General features: G+C 37.4%; 1 protein-coding gene across 1 annotated transcript in view; it reads right to left on the bottom strand.

Annotated features, from left to right (window-relative positions):
- The window catches only part of CNTN1 (contactin 1), a 204,462-nt gene that overhangs the window by 26,203 nt on the left and 150,948 nt on the right, over positions 1 to 27,311 (bottom strand). The window contains exons 11-18 of the mRNA XM_054271979.1: positions 25,471 to 25,588; positions 23,694 to 23,844; positions 23,062 to 23,189; positions 21,566 to 21,741; positions 10,251 to 10,371; positions 6,976 to 7,134; positions 3,596 to 3,745; positions 118 to 188 (exon numbers count right to left, since the gene is read on the bottom strand). Coding sequence (XP_054127954.1) covers positions 118 to 188; positions 3,596 to 3,745; positions 6,976 to 7,134; positions 10,251 to 10,371; positions 21,566 to 21,741; positions 23,062 to 23,189; positions 23,694 to 23,844; positions 25,471 to 25,588 — 1,074 coding nt within the window. The remainder of the gene's footprint in view (positions 1 to 117; positions 189 to 3,595; positions 3,746 to 6,975; positions 7,135 to 10,250; positions 10,372 to 21,565; positions 21,742 to 23,061; positions 23,190 to 23,693; positions 23,845 to 25,470; positions 25,589 to 27,311) is intronic.

Below are 27,311 nucleotides of genomic sequence, written 5' to 3'. Positions count from 1 at the left end.
ATATACAAATCCTGCTCTCACAAGACCCAGAGACCAACCATTCACAGGTTTGAGGAGGAGCAAGATCAGATATAAGACAGTACAGGTTTCATGCCATCTTGCATGCGCAATACTTACCATCCATGTTATTGTCAGCTCTCGATTGCTTCCACCCCCTCCTCCAACATCAGAAGGAGCCACATTAGGAGCTAGTGAAACAGAAGAGACAAGAACAATTACTACAAAGAATGCAGCAGACAGCTGCAAGGCCAATGAGCACACGTGGCACACACAATTAAAGTAATGATGGTGTGCAATCTGCCAAGACTAACATATAGCTACTGCTTCAGGAAATGTGCCAGCTGTAACCATAGCTAGCAATCATTCTTCCTTCTCCCTGTATTATCTGCAAATATTTAATTGAATAATCAGGAATGGAAAATTTCTTATAAGTTTTAAGAGAAGCACACTGTGTATTTTTCTCGTGCTTTCTCAGATGTTGGTATGCCAGGGGCTCAAGCACCGTGGACTTGCATGTGTCATTACCTCAATACACTGTGATCAGTTACACCTACTTCAATGGATTTACTTCCTGTGTGTAAGGTTAAATCCATAGGTCTATCTTTGAAGCACTGGCAGCCTAACTGTATTCTAGATTAGTAGCACATGTCTTCTTGATAGTCCTGTTCAGGATGGGTAGATGTACCTAAGCAAAACTGGCATAGCAATTTATAATTTACTAATTGCATCTTACACCGATATTCTGTGTAACGAAATATGATCTGTTGATCTATCATTGGTGCACAGCTGGGTGGTAAAGTGGGATACTTTCAAAGACTCTATTATAAATCATTCCTATATTGTCATTTCTCTCAGATTCTTTGCACTAAGTGCAATGATTCTGTTGCTATCCTCTGTGGTGTTTGTGTATTCATCTGCCGTAACTCAATATGGACACATAATGTACCACTGAAAACTTAGGATGTTATAGCTTATCTACAGGGCAATAATTATGCCTCAGATATGTATGTATGAGCTATATGCCCTACCTAAATTAATGTGTTCTTTATGTAAAAAGATTCAGATGGGATTGGGCATTTTCTCTACTACTCAGTGAAAGCCATAAGTCATGGTGCTCAAGCACTATGTAAGTAAGAGATTTGCTGAGGCCTTCTCTGAGGGTCAACTGAAGAGGAACACAAAGCAGAGCAGAACTAATGTTTTCAGACAGGATAAAAGTATGTAAAAATAAATTTGAAATTGAAATCAGCATTCAGTGCATGGTTTGCATTATTTATTCCTGCCCTTTCTGAAAATAAATTAGTGGAGATCAAGACTAAACATACATATGACAATTTGAGAGAAAGCTGGAGTTTGTCACTTGACCTTGTAGTCACACTATCTATTATAAATATATAGCTTTAGAGCAATGTTAGAAGCAGAGGGTTGCTAGAATGCTTAAGTAGTCCAGGAAGATAGAAAGACAGGCTGCCAAAGAACAGAAAAAACCCTGACTGTTTAAAGTCTAACAAGTCATTATTTTCAAAAGTATCTTCTTCATTCTCCCAACCATTAAACCCAGGTTTCTCTCTCTGTTAAGACCAGATAACTAACTTAGACAATTACTCTAGTGCACCCCAAAGCTAAAATACATAAAACCAGCCCTTGATTCATTGAATTTCAAGAAATCACTGTGAAATGTTATTGATGAAACAAGCTGCTTCATTAAAATAAAAAACATTGCCCACAGTCTTAGCATGTTAATAAGTTATTGAAATTAGTTATCTACCAGAAGAGAGATTTCCAAACTGAAAAAGATGCTGACAACTTTTAAGTGTAACAGACATTATTTGTCACCCACATAGTACAACAAAGACACAGCACTGTTGCTGTTTAACACAGAAAATGTTAACAATAACTACAATATGTAGAAATGGATTTTTGTTTGTTATTTACCTCTTTTAGAATTATATTAAAATGCACAGAGTTGTGCATACTGCTTCTGTAGTACCTTTGACATTGACTGTACAACCCAAATCCTACTGTTGCTTAAAACAAACATCAGCTCCTGGTAGAAAACACACTTGGGTGCAGAAGTTAATCTGTAAACTGTAAATTATTTATACCCTATTTTGTCACGACAATGAGTGCTGACTGATGCCTAAGAAGACTATACTACCATTTTGCATGGTTTGCCAAAAACTGTCACACAGTCTGCCAGGGCAGGGTGCTACGCCCAGGGAATCAGAGAACAGACTAAATAGACCACTTCTTGCAAAAGAGGTACATCCTGCTACAAAATTGGAAAGTATGCCATTTCTGGGGAGGCTACAAAAAATGCCATGAACGTAGCGCACTGCAAACTGCAGGACACCACCCCTATTCCCCATTCCCCACTACCCCTAGTCCATTATTTCTCTCCTTATCTGTGTCTTTGCTAACATTTTTAAAATGCCTATCGTGCACCAGACTTCTCCTGTAGATTCTTGGGCCTTCAAATGCAGCTCTTGAGTCAAAAAACATGTGCTAGTAGTCAATTTTCTAGGCAGTGATTATCTTTGACTTTAGTATTAAAGTTCCATGGCTTTTCCTTCCTTATCCAAAATAATTTAACCAATTTATCTTCTTTCTCCCCAAGCAACAAAATTTTAATGGACCAAGTTTGTCTTTAATGAATGTTTTGAAATTTACAATGCAAATACATTTTATTTTGAAAATGCAATCTAATCAAAGTTATGACCCAGCAGGTGGAATTGTAAAAGTTGCTTTCCACACTCTGGTTTTTCATTTTTAGTTTCGAAACTCAAGCTATGGGAAACAATTGTAGAGAAATCTAGACTGTGAGTGGGTGCTACTCTGTGGAATACAGGTTTGTTGGACACGGTCTTTGTGCAGTGATACATTACCCCCTAGGAAACTACTGTTATCTCCTCTGTACAGTCAAATGTATTATCTGGAATAGTAACATCTAAGTCCTCATTTTGGAGAATTCATTATAAAAAGGATGTGCCTGAGCCTGAAGAATATCCTTAAATATGCTCTGAGCTATTATCACTGAGCAACCAGACTGGTAAGAGAGTACGTTGTGTTGTATAATGTCACATACATGACGTGACGTAAGAAGACACCAGACCAAACCTGCAATCACAAAAAACTGGCATTATTCAGTAGAACATATATCCTGTGATGTATTCTTTACTTAGAATACAAACCAAATGGCAAATGGACATTTTCCTTGTTAAATACATGCATGTTTTTTCCTAAGTCCTGAACCACACTCCCAAACATGTGCACGCACCCGTACACACACTGCCTGGCTGACAGATACAGTGGGGGATCCCTGAAAGATGCAGTATGATTCTGTTTCAGTAATGAAGACAAATTTGCCATATCTTGATGTTTCTTTTCTGTCTGCTTTGATGCATTCACATCTTCATAGTTTGGTACTTGCTCGCTACAATCTGTAGTAGTGGGTGGCTGAAAATATATTCTCTGCACATTGGATCTTATAAACTGCTTTTTTTAGAGTAAAACCTAGGATTACAAAATTGGTGAAAAAAAGTGTAAAAATTAAGAAACACATTTAAAAAAACCCTGACATTTTCTGTTTACGTACGAGCGCCTTCAGTTCTAATCCTTGGCGAAGGCATGCTGGGCTCTCCTGTCCCCAGAGTGTTGGTGGCTATTATCCGGAATTCATATTCCATCCATGGAATTAAATCGATCACTGTAGCAGATTCCATATTTCCTTCAATATCTGATGGGTCTAAAAAAGAGATTAAATGCTTTAGAAAACAGCATTTTCTCACTTAGGTCAGCAACACTGTGGTTGATTGTGACAAAACTTGCACTATTCTGCAACCACACAGAGAAAGCTAAAGCAAACTTGACATTGTAGATTAGGAATTAACATTTTAAAGAGTACTCATATCAGTGCCTGGGAATGTGGAAACTATGACACTATCTTGGATAAATCCTTATTGACATGTAAGTTTTAACTGGGTGTGAACTAGTACATGTAGTTATGAGATTTCCTTACTAATTACATGTTGCAGCTGTAGAATTTCATTTTATCTACAGACATATGCATTGAGAAATTCGTAATTGCAGAAACAGTAAAATAAAAATTCATTATATGGACAGACAAGGGCTTGACATGTATAGTTCAATCAATTGATGAAGAGAGGTTTATAAAATGTAGGCCTATTTTGGTGCACCTAATTAGCGAGCATGTTATAACTTGCTATCTGGCTCTGACCAAGAAATGTAAATGTTCCTGCAATTCCTGTGAAAAGACTTGTAATTGTCTTAAGGATAAGCTTCTTTATCTTAAGTAAAATGAGTAACACATGACTGTCTGCAATTCACAGACAATAGGGGTTGTTTCTGTAGCTGTCTGTGACTATGGAAAGACAGAGGATTTTCATTTCTATACAAACAAGAGTTGTTTGTCAAATTAGAGTGTTGTGTTCAGAGGAGGATGAGAACTGAGATATTCTGCACTGGAAAGGCAGCTGATTTGGAATTAAAATATAAATGCAATGCCTGCAAAAAACACAGGCAACAACAGTGTAAGTACTAGGTGTTGACATCACTTCCCTCTTCCTAATGATCATTACATTTCATTCCAAAGGGAGGTCTTGAAGGAGAAAGGAACAGACTTTCAATTTTTCTTTCTACCTGACCACCATCCTCCCTCATCCTTACTCAAATTATTTTACTGTTTAGTCAGTAAAGCTATTGCAAACCTTTCACGTCATCCAAGTAGTGATACAAATTTAACATAATTTCCATGTCCTTCCTGGGGTATCTTATCTCTTAATTTAATTTTACTTTCCCTCAGATTCCCAGATCCATTATTAACACTTGGCACAATGAGAATCTGAATCCTCTTAACTGGAAAGAGCAACATAAATGCAAACAACTTATTACATAATCCATTCATACATATTTCCATGCTGTGAAGTAGAATACACTTCTTTCAAAAAATACACTCAGTATTATGAAACCTGAGATGAATGATTTGGCTGGGAGAATAACATTAGTAGTAATAATAACAGTATTTCCAAAAGGCAATGCCAAAGTATATTTTCTTGTTTCACACATTGAAAATTAGCAGCATTAACTGATAGCCTAAACATTTGGTGACAGATCAATTTGGCTGTTCATCATGCTTCATTAGTCTGAAAGTTAACACTGAATCAAAATGGGAGCAGCTCAACAATTAGGTAAAAGCTTGCAGTGATGCCAGTGATGGTTACTATGATGATTTTACCTATTTTGAGGGAATCATCTATTTAACAAAATTCCTAAGTGTGGTTCAAATGAAAAAGTAATGACTTTGAAACACCAGAATAGTTACTGTCAACTTTTCAGAACTTAATAATGTATATCTTTTGTGTTTGTGTCTTTAAAAAGGAATTCAACAATCTGGATTCCTCTGTCCCACCCACTCAGCATTCTTCAGGGTAAGATTCAAAGTCTGACTGCATGTCTCAAAGACTATCTCAGTAATTCTGAGAAGCAGAGAACTTCAGAGGTGCGGAGAATTTCATCCCATCATGCCTATAAAATTGCAAGTAGGGAATCTTCCCGAGAAGTGAGAAGAGTGGTTTCAAGTCTACTCTGAGTCAGACAGAATGAAGATCTGAAACCAACACTTATGTTAACTCCTATACCTCCATTTCCAGTTACAATAATGCACAGCACAAACAAAACAGTATCAGTTGCCACCTGAAATTCTTCACATTTCCTTATTTTCTTTAATTGAAAAGTACAGAATGAATAAGAAATAAAATTAACTTATCCTGAGAAAAGCAGAGCTAAGTCTAAAAGGATCCTACCTCCTGCATGCATTTTTACTGAACCAAATAATCAGTTATTTGAACAGCTCTAATTTCTACATTTTTTTTAACGTTCAAAGAAATCTATTCTAAAGAAGCCATTAAACATGATATAAGAGATAAGAAGGGGCTGGGGAACCTTCTGGGTTAATTTTCCAACCTCTTTGACATAAAAAATATCAGTGCTGGCTGATGGAAGCAATCATATCCAAGTGAACTTCATATACTACATAGTCTGAAAGAAAAATTTGATCTGAGGCAGAAGGCCTTACTATATCTAACTTTTTACTCTAAAAAATGTAATGGATTTTCAGTTCAATATGTCAGTCTGTTTCTTACATGTCTGTAGTTTCAAGTGAAAACTTAAATGGAAGACAATCACTGAAACTATTATTATTATTAGTATTTAGAAACGCTGAGTATGTAATATCTTAATTCCACAGGAAAGCTTTTAAGTTGTAATTTATAAGGATAGGATAGTGAAACACATTGATAGGAAAATTCTGTATAGCTTGTGACAACACAGAATTGTCACATAAGGCATTCAGAGATACCAGTAGCTTAAAATACATACAAATTTATGCTTTTAGGTTAAATCCTGCAAAAAAAAATATGTTAGGATGTCCTGTGCTCAGGTAGGTTCCTCTTTAACTGCAATTTTGTGGCACAATGATGACATCCAGTGGTTAGAAGGATAATCTTAGCTATGTTTTCTCTAGAGGTGTCAGTTTTAATGCAATTGAAACCTAGTCTGCTCCCAGGAAAAAGCAGACAATTTTACCCAGCTTTCTCCATAAAAAATACAAAAACAATGACATCCACTTTTCAACCCAAATAACCTATAAATACATTTTTATGATTCCAGCACTTGACGTTGAATGTTTCAGGCAACAAGGAAAAAGCCAAAAAAACAAGCAGCAACTCTGGCTGGCTCTTTTCTGTATTTCTTCATATTCAGTTCAGGCCTTCAAAATGCTGGGAACAGAATTTCCCAGCAAATGCTGTTGACAAGACACTGACAGGAAAGTAAACCTGCAGCAGACATCAAGAGCATCCCTAGTTTCTTCTACTGTGATTCCTTTCCGATTAGTCAAACCCTCTAACAATCATACTTTAAACTTACTATCTTTATTTCTTCTGGCATTACTCTTACCTGTTTTGGCATCTTTCCACTCTTCAGATAGAAAGGTTTTTGACTGGATAGTGTATTTAGAAATAGGACTATGATTGTCTGTTCCACGGCTCCAGGTAAGTGCTACAGAAGTGTCTCTGATTTCTTCTATTCTTATACCTCCAGGGGGGCCTGGAGGACCTGGAAAAAGAAAAAAACAGTACAATTAACAAATTAAATGTGCTGAAAGTATTAAAGATCATCAGCATTTAATACTCTAGGGAATGATTCAGAGGACAGGTGCTCTTGCATTTCATTACTACAAGATAAAACTTCCATGATTCTTGCCTCATCAATATTGAGATAATTTTAAGTGAAAAGATGATACTTTGAAAATGTTGCTGCTCTTTTTACCAAATAAAACTGAACTCAAGAAGAAACTCAAAAAAATTTCCTTCTCAAATTCCACCTAATGTTGACCTTATTGGGGGCCTACCTTTAACCAACACTTCTGCTTGTGCCATTTAGGCCCTGGCTGCAAATTAAGTGGAAAACCCTGTCACTTATTTTGGACAAAAATCATACTGTAAAAGAGATTTCTATAGATCTCTTCCCATTTTTCTTGGTCTTCATATTACCCCAGTGTGGTAAACCCCTCATCAGGTTCCAAGCTCCTACAAAATTCTGGTTTTGTTATTGTGCTTCTGTTTTATATGATACACAGTTATCTGATGCATATTAACTGTTGTGTAAAAACAGATACAATGCATTAGGACTACTGAAATGTATTTTCTGCTTCAACATTCAGAGATAATAAAATGCCAATGATTCAGATAATTATCCAACAACCTGATTGAACATGTCCTAGAGAATATTAAAAACCCCAAGAGTACCATAATATATTTCTCATTTCTCTGCACTATTAACAGAGAAACCACAGAGAATCAAAACAAAACAAAAAAGAATGGAAGGAGATTTCTACATCAGATCTAAACACACAGTGTGCCAAATGTATTTTCAGCTCCTCTTGAGCTCGTTATTTTCTCCATACAGCTGAGTCAAAGGACCCAAATGAAACTAACTGAAACAAGAGCATGTACTAGCATATGTGACTGTTCCTTGGTTTCAATTAATATATCCTTCAAGCAACCAATTTCATTCCTTGGATCTCCTTTCAAGGTAAGGGCTAAATATCTCACTGAACGTGGAAACAGCTTCTTACTCTTCACAAGGGATGCAGGAAGTAGAAATTGTTGTTAAGAACTGATTTTTAAGATGAGGGTTGTTGGTCAACTCTCCATCCTGACAACATGCATATTTCCTACCCCAGCTCTAAGGACACACACACGTAAGGTTTGATGATAGACGCATTCTCCTGCAAGACTGTTCACTTCAGAAGCCCTCAGGCTGGAAGCTATGGGGAAAGGTTCATCAGTCCCAACAACCTTCCTACCTTCTTCAAAAGATACCTCTCACAGCTTCTCCCCTCCCCATCAGCTTCTGAAAATGGCATGTCTCAGGAAACACCAAGGGCCATGGGAAAAGGAAAAGGCTCCATAGGAAAGCTGATACTGGACCCAAACTAACCCCAAGGCTGGTAGTTGCTTTAGCAATGGGGCACAGTTCCACTGGGTCCAAATATAGTGGGCAGAGCCAGGTGCTGATAAGGTGGTACCAGGGTCAGTGAACTGGGTGCATCCAGGTGACAAACCTCCAAGCAGTCCAACCAAGAGGGAGCTACCCACAGCACAGGCCTGAAGCACATCCAGGAGGCATTCCACATTCCAGAGCTGGAAGCAGGCACACCTGTAACACTGCCCTAGTGAGGCCAACACACGGCCACTGAGGTCTGTAGGTGCACAGAGTGGCTGCATAGTCTTCAGTGGGCTAACATCACCAGCAATTTAAACAAGATCACATAGAACAACCCATATGAACTGTTAAATTGTTTTGTGACCAGACAAAACATCTTCATGTGCCTGCAGTGACAGTGGCCTATCCTTTACTGCCCCACTGATGAGATGCTCTGGAACATAGCTCTTTTCATTCTCTGCTGCTGCCTCTTCCTTACCAATGCAGTGAAACTACAATCCCACATTTGTCATATTTTGTAAGATATTTACTCTTGGCCTGGTAAGATGCTGAGTCTTACACTCACAAAAATGGCAGCTGTAAGCAGAACTGTGTTCATTGCATTAGAATCTGAATTTTGAGAACAAAATGAACGCTAATTTCTTCTACAAAATAGTCTCTGAGAAACTCTAATTATGAGTTGGAAGGGGAATCAGAAACTTGATAAAGCACTTTGCCTTTTAATTTTTAAAAGGAATTGCTTACATAATACTTTGGCTTATGAACACATCCTACTCTTTTACTTTGCAGATCTATTCTGTAGTTTATCACTTACCATATTTGCTTTGACATTTTATCCAAAACTGATGACATTTCATGGGCTCTTAATACCCAGCCAAAAATTAAATGCAGAAATATTCAAGTGCACAACAGCCTGAGATAACAGAAGCTCAGAACCATGACACTAGCTATACTTCAGCTGCTACACAGCTCTGTGATGTGACTTGAATGTGGGGCAAAACACAGCAGCAAGGCAACTGAATGTACAAGTTACATCAGTTCTGAATTGTCAGCAAAACAGAGCATTAGCACTTCAGAATGTGTTATGCCCACAGGCAGAAAAGAAAGCAAAATGCCCAAAGGACATTAACTCATGCTATTAAAACTTCACATTGTAACAGGTCTTGTAGGGTGCATACTGTATGAGCAAGAACAGCATTTTGGGAATGCAGTAACGCTTAACAGACATGACTCAGAGAAAAACTGAGAGATAAACTTAACCTCAGATGTCTTGGTTTCTGTAATTTGAAAACTCAGAATCCTTTTAATGTAGGCCTAGTATTCTACACAATAATTTAATCCATACAGCTTTGAGAAGTGACTTAGAAATGTATCCAGGAGATACATTGAAATGATCCTTGAAATCTATTTTTAATAATGATTTAATATTGAACACCAAATTAAACTATCTAAATATTGCTTTCACATAAGGAAAACACCCATAATCAAAAAATCTTTACTTCTTTTCAGGAGAACACATGCTTAGTTAGACCTCCAAATGTCTGCAACCAAATCAGCACCCTGAGTAGACTTTTATGACTTTGCCTGTTTATGGACTTCTCCTTTTAATTTCTGCCATCCATTGATGAGAAATCACATATCCTAAACAATAAGAAACACCCTTATCTTCGTGTTTTGTCTAGGTGAAAGCCAGCCACATTTCTGTATTACCTGGAGAAGCTTACCTCTTACCACAAGGTCAGCTGAAGCGGAGGAGTTGTCCACAATTGTCTGAGCTGTGCACGTGTACCTCCCTGCATGCCGCAGCTGGACGTTTTTAATCAGCAGCTCACCATTGGATTTAATCTGTCACAAAAACAACACTTAGAGAAACTGGTAAACATCCCTGGGCAGCTATGTGATACCTGTCTACATATTCCTCCCAAGAGACTTACAGGGTTTGCTATTTCTAAAGAGTAAGTGCTTACTTAGAGGATGGATCACCCTCAAACATAGATCTGATTTATAGGACAGCTGTTGAAAGTGTCCTGTGTTTCCTGAGGAGCTGCAGCTCTTTACTGGACATGAAAAAACTAGATTCTTCAGCAAATGATTATTAACAAACCAATATTTCCCTCTTACTTTTTGAAGCCCATATCTGAAAACTAAACTTAGTCAAGAATATGTTCAAAAACCACAGTTATATGATTTTTCTGCACCATTACTTGCTTTTTTTTAAAACACATTGGCAGGATAGAATGTCATGGAGTCCCGTTAACAGAGCAGGATGCTGTTTGGCTCTTCCTTTTTAATCCTATAGCAGTACCTGAGATTTTAGCTCAGAGAGGCTACAAGCGTAGCCTAAACAAAGGTGCACCAAGAGTTGCTCTGTACTCCTCTGCCCTCCCTTGCTGCTGAGGCCCCTGTCATGCTGGAGGTGCTCTTCCCTGGCTCAATTCTCACTGCTCCTTGGCAAATAGCAGGATGCCAGGGAAGAAATTTACCTTTTAACAAGGCTCATACACTGATCATCCCAGGCCCTAATCCTTCCTTAACACTCTTCACCAATGCCAGACTATTGGGAAATACTCAGCCATGTTTTCAGATGGCTATGTGGGCCACTGGCTACCTTTGGCTGTGCAGAGAGGCAAACAGAATATAGTATTTTTATCCTATGACACTTCTGAGTCACCAGATGTGCACCTGTAAATAACGAGTGGAACAGACACTTTGTGCACCACAGCTATTTTTTAATGAAAAACACGTTTTATGTGAAGACTTTAAGCGTTAAAAATAACTCACTTGAAATATTTTGCTTATCCATCCTGCCTTTTATTCCAGAAAAAGATTACTAGGCTAAATCAATGGGTTATACATGTGCTAGTCTTAAAGAGATTTCTCTAAAAACCCAAATGTTCTCACCAAAATATATCTGAACTTTCATGGGAGTAGAAGTTCAACCAAAATATTAATACATGAATTTATACCACACTATATCAACAGGGGCAACATTCAGATTTCCTAATTCACTGAAAATTGTTCAAAAATATAACTGAAACACCCTCCCTGCAAAAAAAAAAACAAAACCCCAAACATTGAGATAGCTCTCTGCAATCCACAGATCTTTACATGCAGGAGTAAAAACAATTCAGATGCAAAATGGTATATATGAAAAAGAAGCTGCAAAAATATTTAGGTGTAAGAACTAGTGCTTTCATCATCAGAGATGCTGGGTAACAAAAAAGACCTTTGAGACAATCTCGAATAGTATGGCCTGTGTGTCTGCATTTAGACACTCAGAAGAAATGAAATAAAGCTAATACCATCCAATTTATTTTTCCTGATTGAAAAGGATGGGGGGAGAAAGCAAGTTAAATCTTTTCCAAATGCTCTGAAACTAGAATGAGAGCTTATACTCTATATTTAGGGGAGATTAAAATACACAGATAACACTACCCTTTTCCTTTCCAGACTCCAGTGAGGATTTTGGTTGCCAGCTTCAATTTCTGCTGGCATAAAATTTCAGCACAAACTGAAATGTTAGCATCAATTTTTTTAGGTCCAACATAAGAATTCACATATTTAAGAAATTACTGTGGTAAATAAATAATTGGATGAAAGAAGAATCAAGCACACATGAAAGAGAGTGCTTGACTGTAGCTAGCAATACTTCAGCTGATTGCCTTACAGGGTCAGCAAGCAAGGCAGGTTACACTGTGCCTTCTCTCTTTGAGTTACACAAGTGCTGCTAGCAAGGATCAAACAGATCTGCTGGATCAGTGAACAATCCAGTATTCCTGATACAATTTCTCTCTTAGCTATTATTAAGCTATTTCCATGTGGATATATATATATTCACACTTTTCACTCAAGGCTAATATGGCTTTTAACTTGATTTTTCGAAGTGCATGCATCCTACAGAGATGAGGAGAGTGTGGGACAGTGTCATTTCTGAGCTCATGCCTCCTCAGTTTATTCATGAGAACTCCAGTAAGATGCTGTGGCAAAGAGCATCCTTTGAAAATCTGCTGGAGTTACTGCATAAGTGAACACTGTCTGGCTGAACACCTGACTTGTGAGCCCTACAGTGGGCTAAGCAATTCTGGCAACAGCTTCCAGGGAGAAAAATCACTCAGAGTGTCAGCAGCTCTACGGGAAAAAAGAATGCAGCTACCTGATTCTCTGTCCTCTAAAAATTACAACAAAGAAGCTGTAAAAAATCAAACTCTTTGATTTTTCAGTTCCTGCTTTTCATTTGGTTGTTGGTTTTTTGGGGTGTGTTGGGAGGTTTTCTTTTTGTTTGTTTGTGTTTTTTTGTTTTTGTTTTTTTTTAATTCTGCTCTTATTGGTTTTGGTTTTAATAAAAAAGACAAACAGTTCCCTATTTGACTGCTGCTGTGTATTGGTTCATTAACACTAAATGTCATCCTAGAAAGAACCACAGTGATTCTCTAATAATTACTTGCATTTTTATCTGCAAATAAACGTAAGCAAATGCTGGGCAAAGCAATAAGGTTTAGAAACAGATTATGAAAATTCTCATAATCATATTATTACTTCAATAGCAAATGGTTGCAAATTCTTACTGGGGCTAGTACTTATTTCTATGTTAGCACTTTAATTAAAATAATTTATTGTATTTAATAATGATGTGCCCATATACTTGCCCAAACAATAATTTCCCTTATGGAAACTTGGTCTTAAAACCTAAATGATGAAAAACAGATTGAAAAATGTAACATAATTTTAAAAATCATCAAAAAATCATAGATACGGTGTTGTATCTTGTTGCTTCAGAAGCTCTCTAGAGCAAGCCTTCATGCAGTTGGTAATGAAGCTTTCCATGCCTCAGAAGAAGCCGAAGTTCTTGGTGGTAAGAGAAGAGCTTACCAAGCAAATTAAGAGCACAGGCATCAGCGAATTCTGTCCACAAATTAGATATGAATGTACTGTATGTTTTCATACCAAAACCTCAGCTTGGCTATGCTTAAAAATGCCTTCCTTAACTCAGAGAAGACTGAATCACAGACTGGAAATAGTGATAGCAATACTCAGGGATATTCCAAGGTGTGGTTCACCACTCAGTATTTACCAAGTTTCAAGCAAATACTTGCATCATATAAGCCCTATATTTATGATTTAATAGTGATGTCAAAAATAGCATTTTATGACCTATTTCTGAGAGTCACTGGGTTTTTTTGACCATCACCTTTGCCAGGGCACTAAACTGCCAAAAGCCATCAGAATGTGCCCCTGTACAATTAAATACCATTTACAGGAATCTAATGTTTTGACTGAAAACAGTGTCTTATCCACTTTTATTGGGCCTTCAGAGACAATAAAGGAACTTCTGTTAATATAAGACTTCCAAGCCCAAGAAATAAGAAAGTTAACTTGGCAGAAATTGGAGAACCTGGTAAGCAGAGTGTTTTTTTAAATTCAGGTTCTAAAATTAGACATCTGAGCTTCAGCATTGTTTAATACACAGTAGATGTAAAATGGTAAGAGAATCAATAAGAAGTAATCCAGAAGAGATGGGATTCTTGGTGATGAGATCAGTTTGTCCAAAGCTAGAAATAATGTTAAATACCTTTTTCTACTACCTGTACCTAGAATTATTAACTCTAAATGAGCTCACATGAATTGGTTTGATCCTGCCAGTAAAGAATTAGTTGAGTGGTTGCTAAAACCAGAACAGATAATCCAACAGCTGTTGAGGTAAGTTAATGTAAATGTGACTATAGATGTTTTCTTGCTATTGACATCAGAGACATAGGGACAACATCCCCAGTGCAACATCACTGTCTTAATCCTATTCACCTGAGACCTTGTTTTGCTGTATAAGCCATAGTTATAGATAAATAAAAAAACTCAGCAGGATAATGATGACAGTCATTCCCACTAAAGAATCTTTTCCTTCAGTGAGCTATATTTATATGTAAAGGACATACAATGTTAATTCTACACTTGAGATGCGGACCGGGAAATATTTCCAATAAATGTATTATTATTCTCCATTCAGCATACCGCTGAAAATTCCTGAGGACATTGTGCTTTGTACCAGCATCCCTTTGGTAATGGGGCTTGTTATCACTTACAACACCAGAAAAAGCCTAGGTACTTGCTCACTTATGCTCATGGCTCACAGCTTTATGGTTGATGACAAAAATTCACAATACACTGCAAACTACATTTCTCTTAGTAGTGTTCACAGCTGGCTTTCTTAGCTTCTGCTATCTAACTACAGATGGTACATGAATTTTGGTAGCCTCATAAGTCTCACACGCACAGTCAACTGCTTTTGCAGAGTATTTTTTAATTCTAGCAGAGAGGTTGGCAGATCTTCTAAACTAATTACAATTCTTTGTGCTGTAAGTAGAACAAGTTTCCTCAAAGGCTTCTGCCAGAGCAAACTGCTTGTTGGCTTCACCCTCAGCATTATATCTTCTGCTTTCCTTCCCCTCCTTGCTCCTAACCACTGACTCCATCCATCACATTCCATGCTCACTAGGTTGTTATTATTAGGCCATTGCCTCTAAATACTCCTCCAAACCTACCCAAAATTGGGTAGCTTTGGGAGTAATACTTAAGAGTCACTTTCAGCTCACTCACATCTAAAGCACCGCCCTAATGCATCAAGGCACTGAAAGCAGTGCATTGAGACAGTACCTTGAGAGTCCTGGAATTCTCTTCCATATAAAACCAGTAAGCAGTTGCTTTGGTTGGTCATGCTTCATCAACAATCACCTGCCACCCTAATATGTTCAAAAACTGTACTAAATGAGCTCACTACAATTCTGGCTTTGTTCTAGCCCATAAATAACCTCTTCTTCCTAATCACTGCATAACTGAGCTTTCCTATTTTGATTTCCACAATCAGGTGACCTCTTCATTAGGTGAGGGAAAGGCTGTGGATGTTTTCAGATGGACTTTAGGAAAGCCTTTGGCACCATTTGCCACAGCATTATCCTGGAGAAATTGGTTTCCTATGGCTTGGATGGGTGGATTGTTGCGGGGAAAGAAAACAGTCTGGATGGCCGGACCCAGAGAGTGGTGGTGAGTGGAGTTACATCCAGCTGGCACCTGGCATCAGTGGGGTACTCCAGGCTCAGTACTGAGGCCAGTCCTGTTTAATATCTTTACTGACAATTTGAATGAGGGGATCAAGAGCATGCTCAGTGAGTTTGCAGATGATACCAAGTTAGGCAGTGGTATTGATCTGGTGGAGGGCAGCAAGGCTCTGCAGAGGGATCTGGACAGGCTGGATCAATGAGTCAAGACCAATTGTATGAGGTTAATGCCAGGTGCAGGTCCTACACTTGGGTCACAACAACCCCAGGCAGTGCTACAGGATGTGGGAAGAGTGGCAGCAAAGTGGCCTGGTGGAAAAGGACCTGGAGGTGCTGGTTGACAGCAGCTGAACATGAGCCAGTGTGTGCTCAGGTGGCCAAGAAGGTCAATGGCATCCTGGCCTGTATCTGACAAAGTGTGACCAGCAGGACAAGGGCAATGATTGTCACTCTGCACTTGGCACTGGGGAGGAGCCACTTCAAGTACTGTGTTCAGTTTTGGGTCCCTCACAGCAAGAAAGACATCAGGGTGCTGGAGCAGGTCCAGAGAAGGGCAGTGAGGCTGGTGAAGGTGCTGGAGCACAGGTGTGACGAGGAGCAGCTGAAGGAACTGAGGGTGTTCAGCCTGGAGCAGAGGCTGAGGTGGGACCTTATCACTCTTTACCTGAAGTAGTGAGGTGGGGTTGGTCTCTTCTCCCAAATAACAAGGGAAAAATTTCTCCATGGAAAAGGCTGTCAGGCATTGGAACAGGACAGCCTGGGAAGTGGTTGATTATCAACCCTGGAGGCATTTAGACATGTAGATGTGGCACTTAGAGACACGGTTTAGAGGTGGACTTCGTAGTGCTGGGTTAACAGTTAGACTTAGTTTTCTTAAAGATCTTTTCCATCCTAAACTGTTCTATGCTTCTCTAATTCTATCTATTTTACTACAATTCTTCAGTTCTTTTGAACTTTCTATTAATTTTCTGGTCTACACCTGGAGCAAGGCTTAACACTCCGCAAGGAGGATTACCAGGGAAAGAAATGAAGAAAACTGGAAATTAAAATCCTTGTATATTTTCTGCTGCAGGTAACAGTGGAATCATAGAATAATTTGGGTTGGAATACAGATTTTTACAATAAAACTAACTGTCTCCGTAGCAATCCATTGAAGCAGGAGCATGCAGTAGAATAACTTTGTCTATCCATGTCAGCCAACAAACTGCAATTAAAAAAAATGTACAAAAAACAGGCAGCTGTAAATCTCTACTCTTCTAATACCACTTTTATAGTTCAACTTGTTCTTTGTTGTTTATAAACTCATCAGTTTTGGAGAAGAAACAAGCAAAGTGTTTTTGGCAAACACTGTCTCCAATCTAGAATTCATCTCACCACTTTCAGAAATCTGCAGTGGGAATTTTGGTATCTGGACTAATTACCTTTAAAAATTAAATAAAGGAACAGGGTCTTCCTTTTGTGTTGCACTCATTTAAGTGTGAAAAGTACCTGTCTGGTAGTGTATATCCAGAATATTATGAGTGTCATTCTAGAACACTGTAAAGCTTTCTGTACTTCAAAGAGAGATAAAGTAAGAGGAATAATATTTGCATAAGGAAAACGCAAACTTTTCAGTATTCAGAGAAGTCCACACTACAGCAGGTTAAGCACAAGATAGCTGCAGGGACAGAGGTGGTTATGCACAGACACCTTGGATTCAGAAGCTACTTCAAAGCTGAATAGAGCCTGAGCTGTGGATCCTGCAAGTTCTATGCTGAATGTATTTGTCTGCCTTTGTGCCATGTCCCTGCACCTACGAACACTGGAAAGAACACTGCAAACTGAGAATTCACACTTCAGAGTCAGTGTGGACTCAGCAGGTTTTGCTTCCTGCTCTGTAGCACTCATGACACTGAGGTGTGTCAGCCTCAGCTTGAGAAATGCCCCTTTATATGAGAAAACATAAGGAGGTAGCAAGTCAGTTGTCTCTATGACAAAATTCATCCCCTGGCTTTACTGTATCTTTCCATCACCACTTACTCTTTTTTGAATACTTAAAGAAGAAAGCTTTTTGCAAGAAGGTCAACTTCCTGAACACTTGTACAGCAATTCAATTTAACTTATTAAAGATAAAATGGTGATAAAACTATCAGGGTTTCAGGTTCACTGACATCAATTAAGACAACTAATAAATAATATAGCAAACAGAAATACTAATGATATGGGAAGCTGTTTAAAATGCATTTGTGTCATTATGTCACTAAGACAACTACAGCCTAAACTTGAACTCTTCTTAAGCCTACGTACAAGTTTCTGACTTGAACCAGTTAAATTATGGAATTCCTTTTCCTGACTATCCATATGAATAGACTAGTGGGACTCAAAAGTATAAAAAATTACTCTTTTTTTTGTAACGAACTTAAAGGAATATTCCTTTTTGGATACTTTATGTATTTTTAAATATAAACATCTTAAAAGTAATCTTTTCAGTCTTTAAAAATATATGACAAAAACCAGATCTATAAATAACAAACAAACATTAGTGTTTTCCAGATTACTTGAAGAGCTGTATCTTTTTGGGACTTGAAAAGATGTGTTAATGTTTAGTTCCTCAATCAAATAATTAGAGGAACAACCAGATATAAAGTTAAAAGTAATCTATTAAATAGTAAGATTTTGAAGACTCCATTTGACTCTTTGGAAGCTAACCAATTTTTTTTTTTTTCTTTTTTTCCCCCTTTACATACTGCTGTCACAGGAAATGAAAACAGAACTGAAAAATGTCCTTTTGAGAAATTAGTTTTAGTATTAATGTAATGCAAATTAGCTTTGCCTTCAGCAATGATAGAGATACCAAAGCTTGCATTTAAAGAAAGAAGAATTATGCAGGTGTTTACCCGAATTTAATTAGCATTTCATTATGTCTATATGACAATAACAATAGTATTATTTTGAGAACTGAAATTACTCTGGCTCTATCAAGTTTCAGCAACTTGATCTGCATAGTCACATAAATTAATAGTGATAGTATCAGAGGGACAGATAAGGATCCTTCATCAACAGGAAACTATGCACATGCTTCATATACCCAGTAACCTTAATATTCACAGTGCAGTATCTTTTTCTCTTGCGTTTGTGAAGTGCTGGTGAGCACGTTTCAAGCTCAGCAGCTCGGGCTGCTGCTGTCAAGTGTAAACCAGCTCACTCTTTACATCCAGGAGAGTCTGAGCAAACCTGCCCCCCAGTGACTTCAGCCCAGAATTGCCAGGGAGAGGGAAACTGGCAGGAGAAAAGAGAAAATCCCTTCGCTTGCCAGGAAGGAGAAAAACCCTTAATGCTACAATACAATAACAAATGAAGAAAAGAGAAATACAGAAACTACATTTTTGTCTTAATTATATCCTACATAAACCATTGCATTAGATTTGCTGAATTTGTTAAAAATTCTGCATTTGTTATTACTTAAGCACTGAACCACCTAATACCTACAAAAGCAGACTTCAAATGCAATCCTACTGTCTCCTCTGTCCCAGATAAAGACCAAGATAACTGTGGAAGAGTAACAAAGACTATTTGCACTTGCTTTGCATTTGAAAGCCCAGAATTAAGGCTTAGGAATGCAAAACTAGAAGATGCCTCTGCTAAAAGAATTTCTACCAGTTTTGACAGATCAAATGCAAAAGAAACCAAGAAATATCCTTCAGGAGGAAGGATATCCTTCAGGGTATCCTGAAGTAAATTAATTTGTAACAAATTCATTAACTGATAATAAATTAATTGACAAACTACTTAAAGGTCTAAATGAATTAAGAGTTCTTGATCTTCTTTTGAATCCTGTGGAGTATCCATCTCTACCTCTACTGAAAAAGGAAACATTCCAGCACAAGATTCAACACTCACATGAAGAGAAGAACCTCGTTCCCTCCCTCTGCAGACCACAGAAAGTTTGTAGAGACCAAGGTAGTCTAGAAAAGTTAGGGTTATTTGGTTCCAAAATGAAGCACTTCAATAAAGGACATAAAATACTGAGGAGATAATCAGAATTTGAGATCAGGAGTCCAGGACCACTGGCCATCTGGAAGACGAAAGAGGTAGCTGGAAACTAAATTGTCAATCTTCTAAGAGATTACACATTTTCTGAAGGCCTTATTTGGTCCCACATTTGTCAACTTGAAGTGCTTTGCTAGAAAGTGCCTTAAAAGCAGGACTAAAATTCAGAATTAATTTCCCTTAAAAGAAAAAAAAAAACACCAGTTTACTTCTATTTTCATTATTTAGAGGAAACCCCAAAAGTGTGTATCATATCAGCGATATAAAAGTTTTTGCTCAACATGTTCAACACATGACCCATAGATGGAGTGCTTTCTCTTGCACTACAGATAAAGCCATTTTTACCTTCCTTCCACACCAAAATAACCAATTCATTAACACTTTCAACCTGCTTTTCTGTTCTATGGGACAAATTTCTTTGTGTGACAACTGTCAGGTAGCTTAAAGCAATCAACTAAATAAAATCTGACACCGACTAATTTTATTTGATCTTTTACAAAGAGTAGGTTTACTGGGGCTTTACTCTTTAAGTTCTTGTCTGACACTGAGACTCATTCCAGTCTTTATCTAAGGACAAACTAATACAATTAGGAGGCAATTCAAGCTTTTCCAAGGTATTCCTATGCATCAAGTACTCTACAGGAGTGTAAATACAGACCTATCACAAGTGTGACTTAATAGCCATTTGCAGGAAATGTTTTGAAAGATGCCAGTGTACTGGAGAATAACTACATACTTACTCATTCCTGAGGCAACACAACATACACTGCAAACTACTTACCACCCTGCTACTGAGTGTGGACATTGCCTGTCAGGAGATTTACTGCAGAAAGGAGGGTATGTCTTTGGGTTTGAATGTTTATCAGCTGATCTTACCATACTCCTACTGGCTTCCTGGGCAAGACATGTTCTCTCACTGAAAGGGAGCAATGTGGCTTCTTAACTACATCTTACAACTCAGCAAATGAGAAGGTTGAGGCAACTCTTGACCCCTCAAAGGGCTGTTTTGTTCCAAATCAGACTAAAATAGTTACACTTTAAACATATTTTCACATAGAGATAAACAGATACTGAAAGCAAAAAAAGGAATTTCTTGGTCCGTGGAAAATCAGATAATATTGCCAGCCTAGGAGAAGGACTCTTCAGGGGGCACTGGTACATCATTTTGAACACAGAGCTGAAACTAAATGTGGTCCCTGGTGTTCCCAGACACCACAACTACCATTAGCAACCATTTCTCTCCATATCCTCATTGAATGCTGTTTCTCTTGGGAGCACAAAAAAATAAAAAGGTATCTAAATGTGAGAATTTTTTAATATTTTAAATCCAAACTAGCAGAATATTTACACAAGCAGGCAGCCACTTGAAGATTGCTGAATATTAGGCAAATCAGCAGGTGATTAGACTTAACAAGAAAGGATTTCTAATAGAGATATTAATTTTAAATAAACCTGATAGAAGACTCTAAAAACATAACTATACATGCAAATACGAAGGAACTATGATTGTTCTACATGCCAAAATTAGTGTCTTTGTATTAACTTGTTTAGCCTTCTCATAAACTGCTCCTCCTCAGTGTTTACAAACTGTTTGACTCCTACCCACCATCTGGCCCAGTTTCGTGCCAAATTCCAGAAATACTGATGATAAAAACATGGGTAAGTAAAAATTAATGCATATGCAAACTTTTTTGAGGTAATTTGCACCCTGTTTACAATCAGGCTATCTACCTTACCAGCTATTTTCAGTAATAATTTGAGGTACCAAAATGCTTACATCAATTTAGATATCTGATTTCAGGTATCTGCCTACAAGTGTCTATGTGTCTGTAAGGTATCTGAATTGTAATTCTATTTGATGTTCTTGGCCTACTGGACCCGAACCGACACAGAAAAGACAACTATTCACAACAAAGAAAACTAGGCTTTCATGTATTAAATAAGGTTCTATAGTATCTTACCATAACATTCCGCTCATAATGTTCGTGTTCTTTCTCAAAATCTATTACAAAGCCATTTAGAGACCAGATAAATGTCAGGTCTAATGTGGGATCATGGGATGCAATGCATTGCATGGTAGCATTCTCTCCAACGGTGACATCGACATTCAACGGAGCTAAAGTAATTCTTGTAGCTTCTGTGAAGTTAATGGCAAACATGGAGAATTCCAATAAATAAATATTTATTAAAATATAAGCTCAGCTTCAGAACTATTTGATCATACATTAAACCACTCCCTCAAAGTCTAGTTCACGTTATTCACACAACTACATTTCAAAGGACCAAACTGAAGACAATAAAGAAAGCATTTCATAACTAAAATAGCTGGCTTCTGTTTAGCTCTTTGAATCTCTGAATCACATTACAACTATTTTTATTCATTGACTCTGTCTCAAGTAGAAAGAAGACACATGATGAGTCCTACGTGACTTGTTTCAATTATAATATTTCCTATGTTTTAAAACTTGTCTCTATAATGAATGAAAAGTTCTACTTGGTTGGGCCAAGTCAGATTTTCATTACAGCCTTGCAGGGATTGTGATCTTAATTTATCTATTGAGAAACAATATAATAGATGCATAACAAATTGTGTAAATAGCTACATGTGAAAAAGAAGAGAAAACAATACAAGAAAAGGAAGAAAGCACATCAGCATTGAGCTGTCATGTCAATCCAGCATGATTTCTGGAACAGAGATTAAAAACCTATTTAACAAAAGACACTTCCACTACCAGTTGTACTTCACAGACATGGGTCTTACAGAATGCTGTTCCTGTCCTTCCTGTCTGTAGTCTACAGTTATTTAGTTATTTGACATCAGATTTAAAATACACAATTAAGGCTATCATTACTCAATCAGTAAATAAAAATACTGATAAAAGAAGGTAATTTAGAAGTGCAATCATATATATATGCCCTCATCTCACAAATTGCATGCATATTTCTTTAACAGCAACGCTCTCTCAAACATGCTTATACCACCATCACGACAACAACAAAACCACCACCGAAACAAACTAATAAACAAACAACCAAACTAAACCAAGCCAAGCCAAACCCCCTACAAAAAAAAAAACCAAAAAAAAAAAACACCCAAAAAAAACCTCACAACACTAAGGAAGGACATCAGGAGACCCATTTCTCTGACTCATGGCCCCAGAATCACACCTTAGCATAAGTGCTAAGCTACCAAATAAAGGGAAATGCATTAAAATATGTCAACTTAATGGATCTTGTTTACTAATCTCTTATGGAAATATCAACCCTGAAAACTGAGATGCAGTTTTCAGGGTGATGCAAACATACCCAGTTTCAACTGAGCAATATGCTTTAAAAGCATCAATTCAGTGTTAATGAGCAATTAAACTAGAAAAAGTAGCACAATGCTGGAACAAAAATTAGTCATTTTGAACTAAGGGATTCTGCCAAAACAAACTATTGCAATTCTGAGGCTTACCTGTCATTTCTAGAACACCAGTGCTATTGGCTTTTCCTCGGTTATTTTCTGCAAAACAGGTGTAGCGACCTTCATCCAGCTTTGTGACATTGATAATTTCCAGGCTCCCATCATCCCAGATACGTATGCTATGGAAAGTGCAAGAGAAATTAAATTCTATATTAGAAAGCAATGCTTCCTGTTAGAAAGCAATGCTTCCTGTAGGAACTGTGGTAAATGAAAGAAGAAACCACAAAAACATTTGCAAGCTCACATCTAACTACTGGATTTATAAACACTACTGCACTAAAAAATATTTAAAGAGACTGTAGATTAGACTGAGACATTAGATCCAGACTCAGATTGCTGGAGCAAGAGAATGTACTTCTATTCACTTGTACTCATTCAAGTATTTTTCTTAGAGTTCTACGGTACAACTCAATTCTTAAATCAGACTGGATAAAGATGGATACCCTGCTAATTCCTTGAATCTATACGGCCAGCAACATTTTGGCATATTATTTTCCTGAAGTTATACATTCTCCTGTCCCTGAAGTCTGCAAAATGGGAGAACCATCCTATGGGATAGACAGACAGATACATAAGGTTTACACTTTTAAGGCTCAAAGTGTTCACTGACAGTCAGTACTAACCGGCTCCCATTTACAAGCAATTCTGTTCCTTTGCTCCAGGAGAATTTTGGCTTAGGAGCAGCTTTAGGCTTGCATTCAATGATTACACGCCCCCCTTTAGCTGCTAGGATTTTCTTCTTCATAGGGTTAAATTCAAAAGTAGGAGGTGAAGCTGAAAGCAAAAATTAACACAAATACTGCTGTTAGTGATTTTACTGCAAAACAGAATTTGTTTCCAACATACAATAAAAGACAGAACTATTGAATTGTTTACAAGTGTTCATTATGCAGACTAGTGAGAAAAGTACTAATGATACAGAGATGTACTTGAAGTATGTGCTGATCTACAAGAGACATGAAAAATCATTACGTAGTTTAGTGCTGTGGTACCCTAGAGGTTTCTTTCTACTGATTTCTGAACTTTCATCTGAGTTTAATCTAACAAGATCAAAGTCCACTGAAAGTTCCTCCCTTTCAAAAGGCCTTTTGATCAGCCCTAATAAAATTCAGATTCCTGGAGATAAATTTCTTTAACAAGTTGCTCACTCAATCATAATTCCAAAGAATATCTGGGTTTACTTTTCAGTGGTTTTAACCCTCTCTACAAACTAAAACTGCACCCTTCTTATTCTTTGTGGTTTTCTGTTTGGCCAGCTGGCTGTAGGTACATTCTCAGATGTACAAGAGTATTGAGATGTGACTGTCATAAGCACCACACTTATGTCTCTGAGGTCAGATCTTTGCTTACTCATTTTTCCTTTTTTTGAAACCAAATGAAAGAAAATAAAGCTTTTCATTATTTTGTGCCTTGGCATATCAGCAAGTTAATTATGCCAGCAAGTGTGTGCACAGCCTGAGGAAATAAGGCTATTGTTTAATTACAGAAGTACAGAGCAAAACTCTGACCAATATCTGCACATTACCAACAATGAATTTTGAAAACGCACATTTAAAAAGTGCTCGTTTTGTGTAAACCAAGCTGGTAGTGAGTACATAGTAATAGAATAACAGTGTAGATTCAAGCATTGTTGTGCATGGGTTGGGAAAACCAAGAATAGTTTAGTTCTTGGGAAAGTCTGAAGGCAAGTGTGAGATGGAAAAAACAGCAACTACCACAGGGAAATTTAGAAAAATTTGTCAAACAGTCAGTGTGTCTGCTCTAATGAAATCAGTAAAAACATCAGAAATTGTTTAAAGGCTGAGAACTTTGGATCTGAGTGTCGAATTTTCAACAGGATGCTCCTCAGGAAAACACAGTGGACTCGTAACTACATGCAGCCATCAAATGGCACAGCTATCTGTGGGCAAAACCAGACATTGTGACTTCAGCGTAAGGGGTTGCAGAACGCAAAATCAAAGGGGACAACAAAAATGAAGAGCTTCAAAAGCCAAGTAAGTGGAAACATGGTTTCTTAAAAAGCAGACTTTGCATCACAGAGGAGTGATCATATGTGAGCAAAAATGAAAAGGCTTCTCAACCAGTTTTGCAAGCTTAAAAACTTAGGCTGCAACTCTATGTGCTTCATATAACATCAGCACTATCAGTTCCTCTGAGGGGGAACATTAGGCAACAAGCATCATAAATACAAACAGAAAACATGCCCCACAGGTTGGCAAATTTATTCCTCAAGTTGTTGTCAAAAACCAGCTAGAGAGTTCAAATAAACCCCATCTCACCTAGATTGAGTGAGAGTTCTTAGCTTCATCCTCACAGGAATCTGTTACCAAACAGTACTTGCAAATATAACTGCTATCTTACTCAAGCCTGAAATAGTAAATAGAGAAATAATCCACTGACCCACAATCTTCAGTTCAGCATTTGCATAAATAATTCCATACATGTTTTCTGCTATACACTGGTACATGCCGGCATCGTCAAAGGTCAGACTTTGTATTCTTAGTTCACCTTTCCGGAACTAAAACACAGAATCAATAAAATAACAAGATATTAAGACATTAACATAAACCACATAAGCTGAAGAATCCACATCCATCCAAATTATTTTTTTTTTCCTTTCTCAGTAACATTGGGTTCACCTTTTTCTAAAGAAAGAGTCATTGCAATTCAATATCTAAGTTTCTGGGAAAGTTCTAGTTGAGTATCAGTAGAGAAATTTACTCTCCAGTCCCCTGTTATCATATCAATGCACACTACTGATTCAGAAATAAGAAGCAAGGAATTAAATTAATTTTATGCAAATAAATTTTGTTATGCCATGCTCACTCATCAGTGCTTTCTCTTGTTACATAATTTTATAACAGGAAAAAGTCAAAGCAAGTCCCAGTGAGGTAGGAATTTTTCAGAAGATTCCTCTGAGAGATAGTACAAACTATTTTGGTTTTAATGTAAAAAAGCAAAAACCAGTAAATCAAAGTAAGCTAGTTAAGGTGGGGTATTTTGTAAATGTAGATGTCAGGCACTTTTTGAAAGATCATGTTAATGTGTTCTGTTTTCTTGATAAAATTAAGCTGAAAGCTTTAACTCTTGTATCTAAATTCTTTGGATTGCATGGGGCAGTGGAAGATTAAGAGAATAGTACTTAGTTGAAAAGAGAACAGATTAAGGGAAGCATATTTTCTGACTGTTTTATGTGAAAATGTTTTAATCAGATTTTATACAAGATTTTATACAAGGAATCTTTGTTGTGCTCTAAATGAAAGGTCTAATTACAAGTTATCTGATTTAGAAACAAATTATATTTGCAAGGCAATTAACATTTCTGCTGTCTTTCATTTGGAAATCATCTTATCATCATAGTAACACACAGCATAATCTTCTGGTGTACTACTGGAGACTTGCACACTGTGTTCTGCAATCCAGTATGCAGATTTTGTTAGTGAAAGCCAAGTTCAGTGGGGACCAGCAAGTAACTCACTTGTTAAAATATTTGTTTGCAATAACTACCAAAGCTAGAAAAGAAGCATTGTTTTTCCTGGTTTAAGCCACCTCCATATAGCAGATGGTGATATCCCTGCTCTGCCTCCAACATCATACATTCTTCTTAAGATACACAGTCAAAAACCAAGCTGCCTCATTGTCTGTTTTGTTTGTTTGCTGAGTCACAGCTCAGCAGATGCAGAGCTCCACTGTGCCCTCATATTCTCTTGGTTTTTTAACGGCTCTTCATGTAGTGTAAGCACTAGGCTTTGAATACACTATTGGAATGCCTGATCAGGTTTTTCCTGGAGAAGTTGTGGATCTTCCATCCCTGGAATTGCTGAAGGGCAGGCTGATGGAGTTCTAAGCAACCAGGGCTAGTGAAAGGTGCCCCTGTCCGCTGCTAGGGGGCTGGAACTAACAATCTTTAAAGCACCTTCCAACACAAATCATTCTATGATTCCAGGATACTAGGAGAAAAAATTTACTTTGTTTAAACCAAATATCCAATAGAATTAAATTATCAAACAGTACTTCTTTAAACTTCTTTTAAACATCACCTAAACATTTGCAACACTCTTTGTCTAGAAAAAATGTGAAAAAATACAGGATAAGGACCACTGATACTTTAAAAAATAATCTATTTTCACATCTCCACTGACTTTTGTCTTATATTTTTAAAGACACATTCATCTTTAATATGGTAAAAAGGATTAATTTTGAAGAAAAGATGACATTTTTTATCCAGAGTGAAGAGCATT

This window comes from Melozone crissalis, unplaced genomic scaffold (genome assembly GCF_028551555.1).
Source record: "Melozone crissalis strain CALT ecotype California unplaced genomic scaffold, PUWL_Pcris_2 ptg000004l_1, whole genome shotgun sequence".
NCBI lineage: Eukaryota > Metazoa > Chordata > Aves > Passeriformes > Passerellidae > Melozone > Melozone crissalis.
Note: the sequence above shows the minus strand (reverse complement) of the source record. Positions and strands in the feature narration are given on the sequence as shown.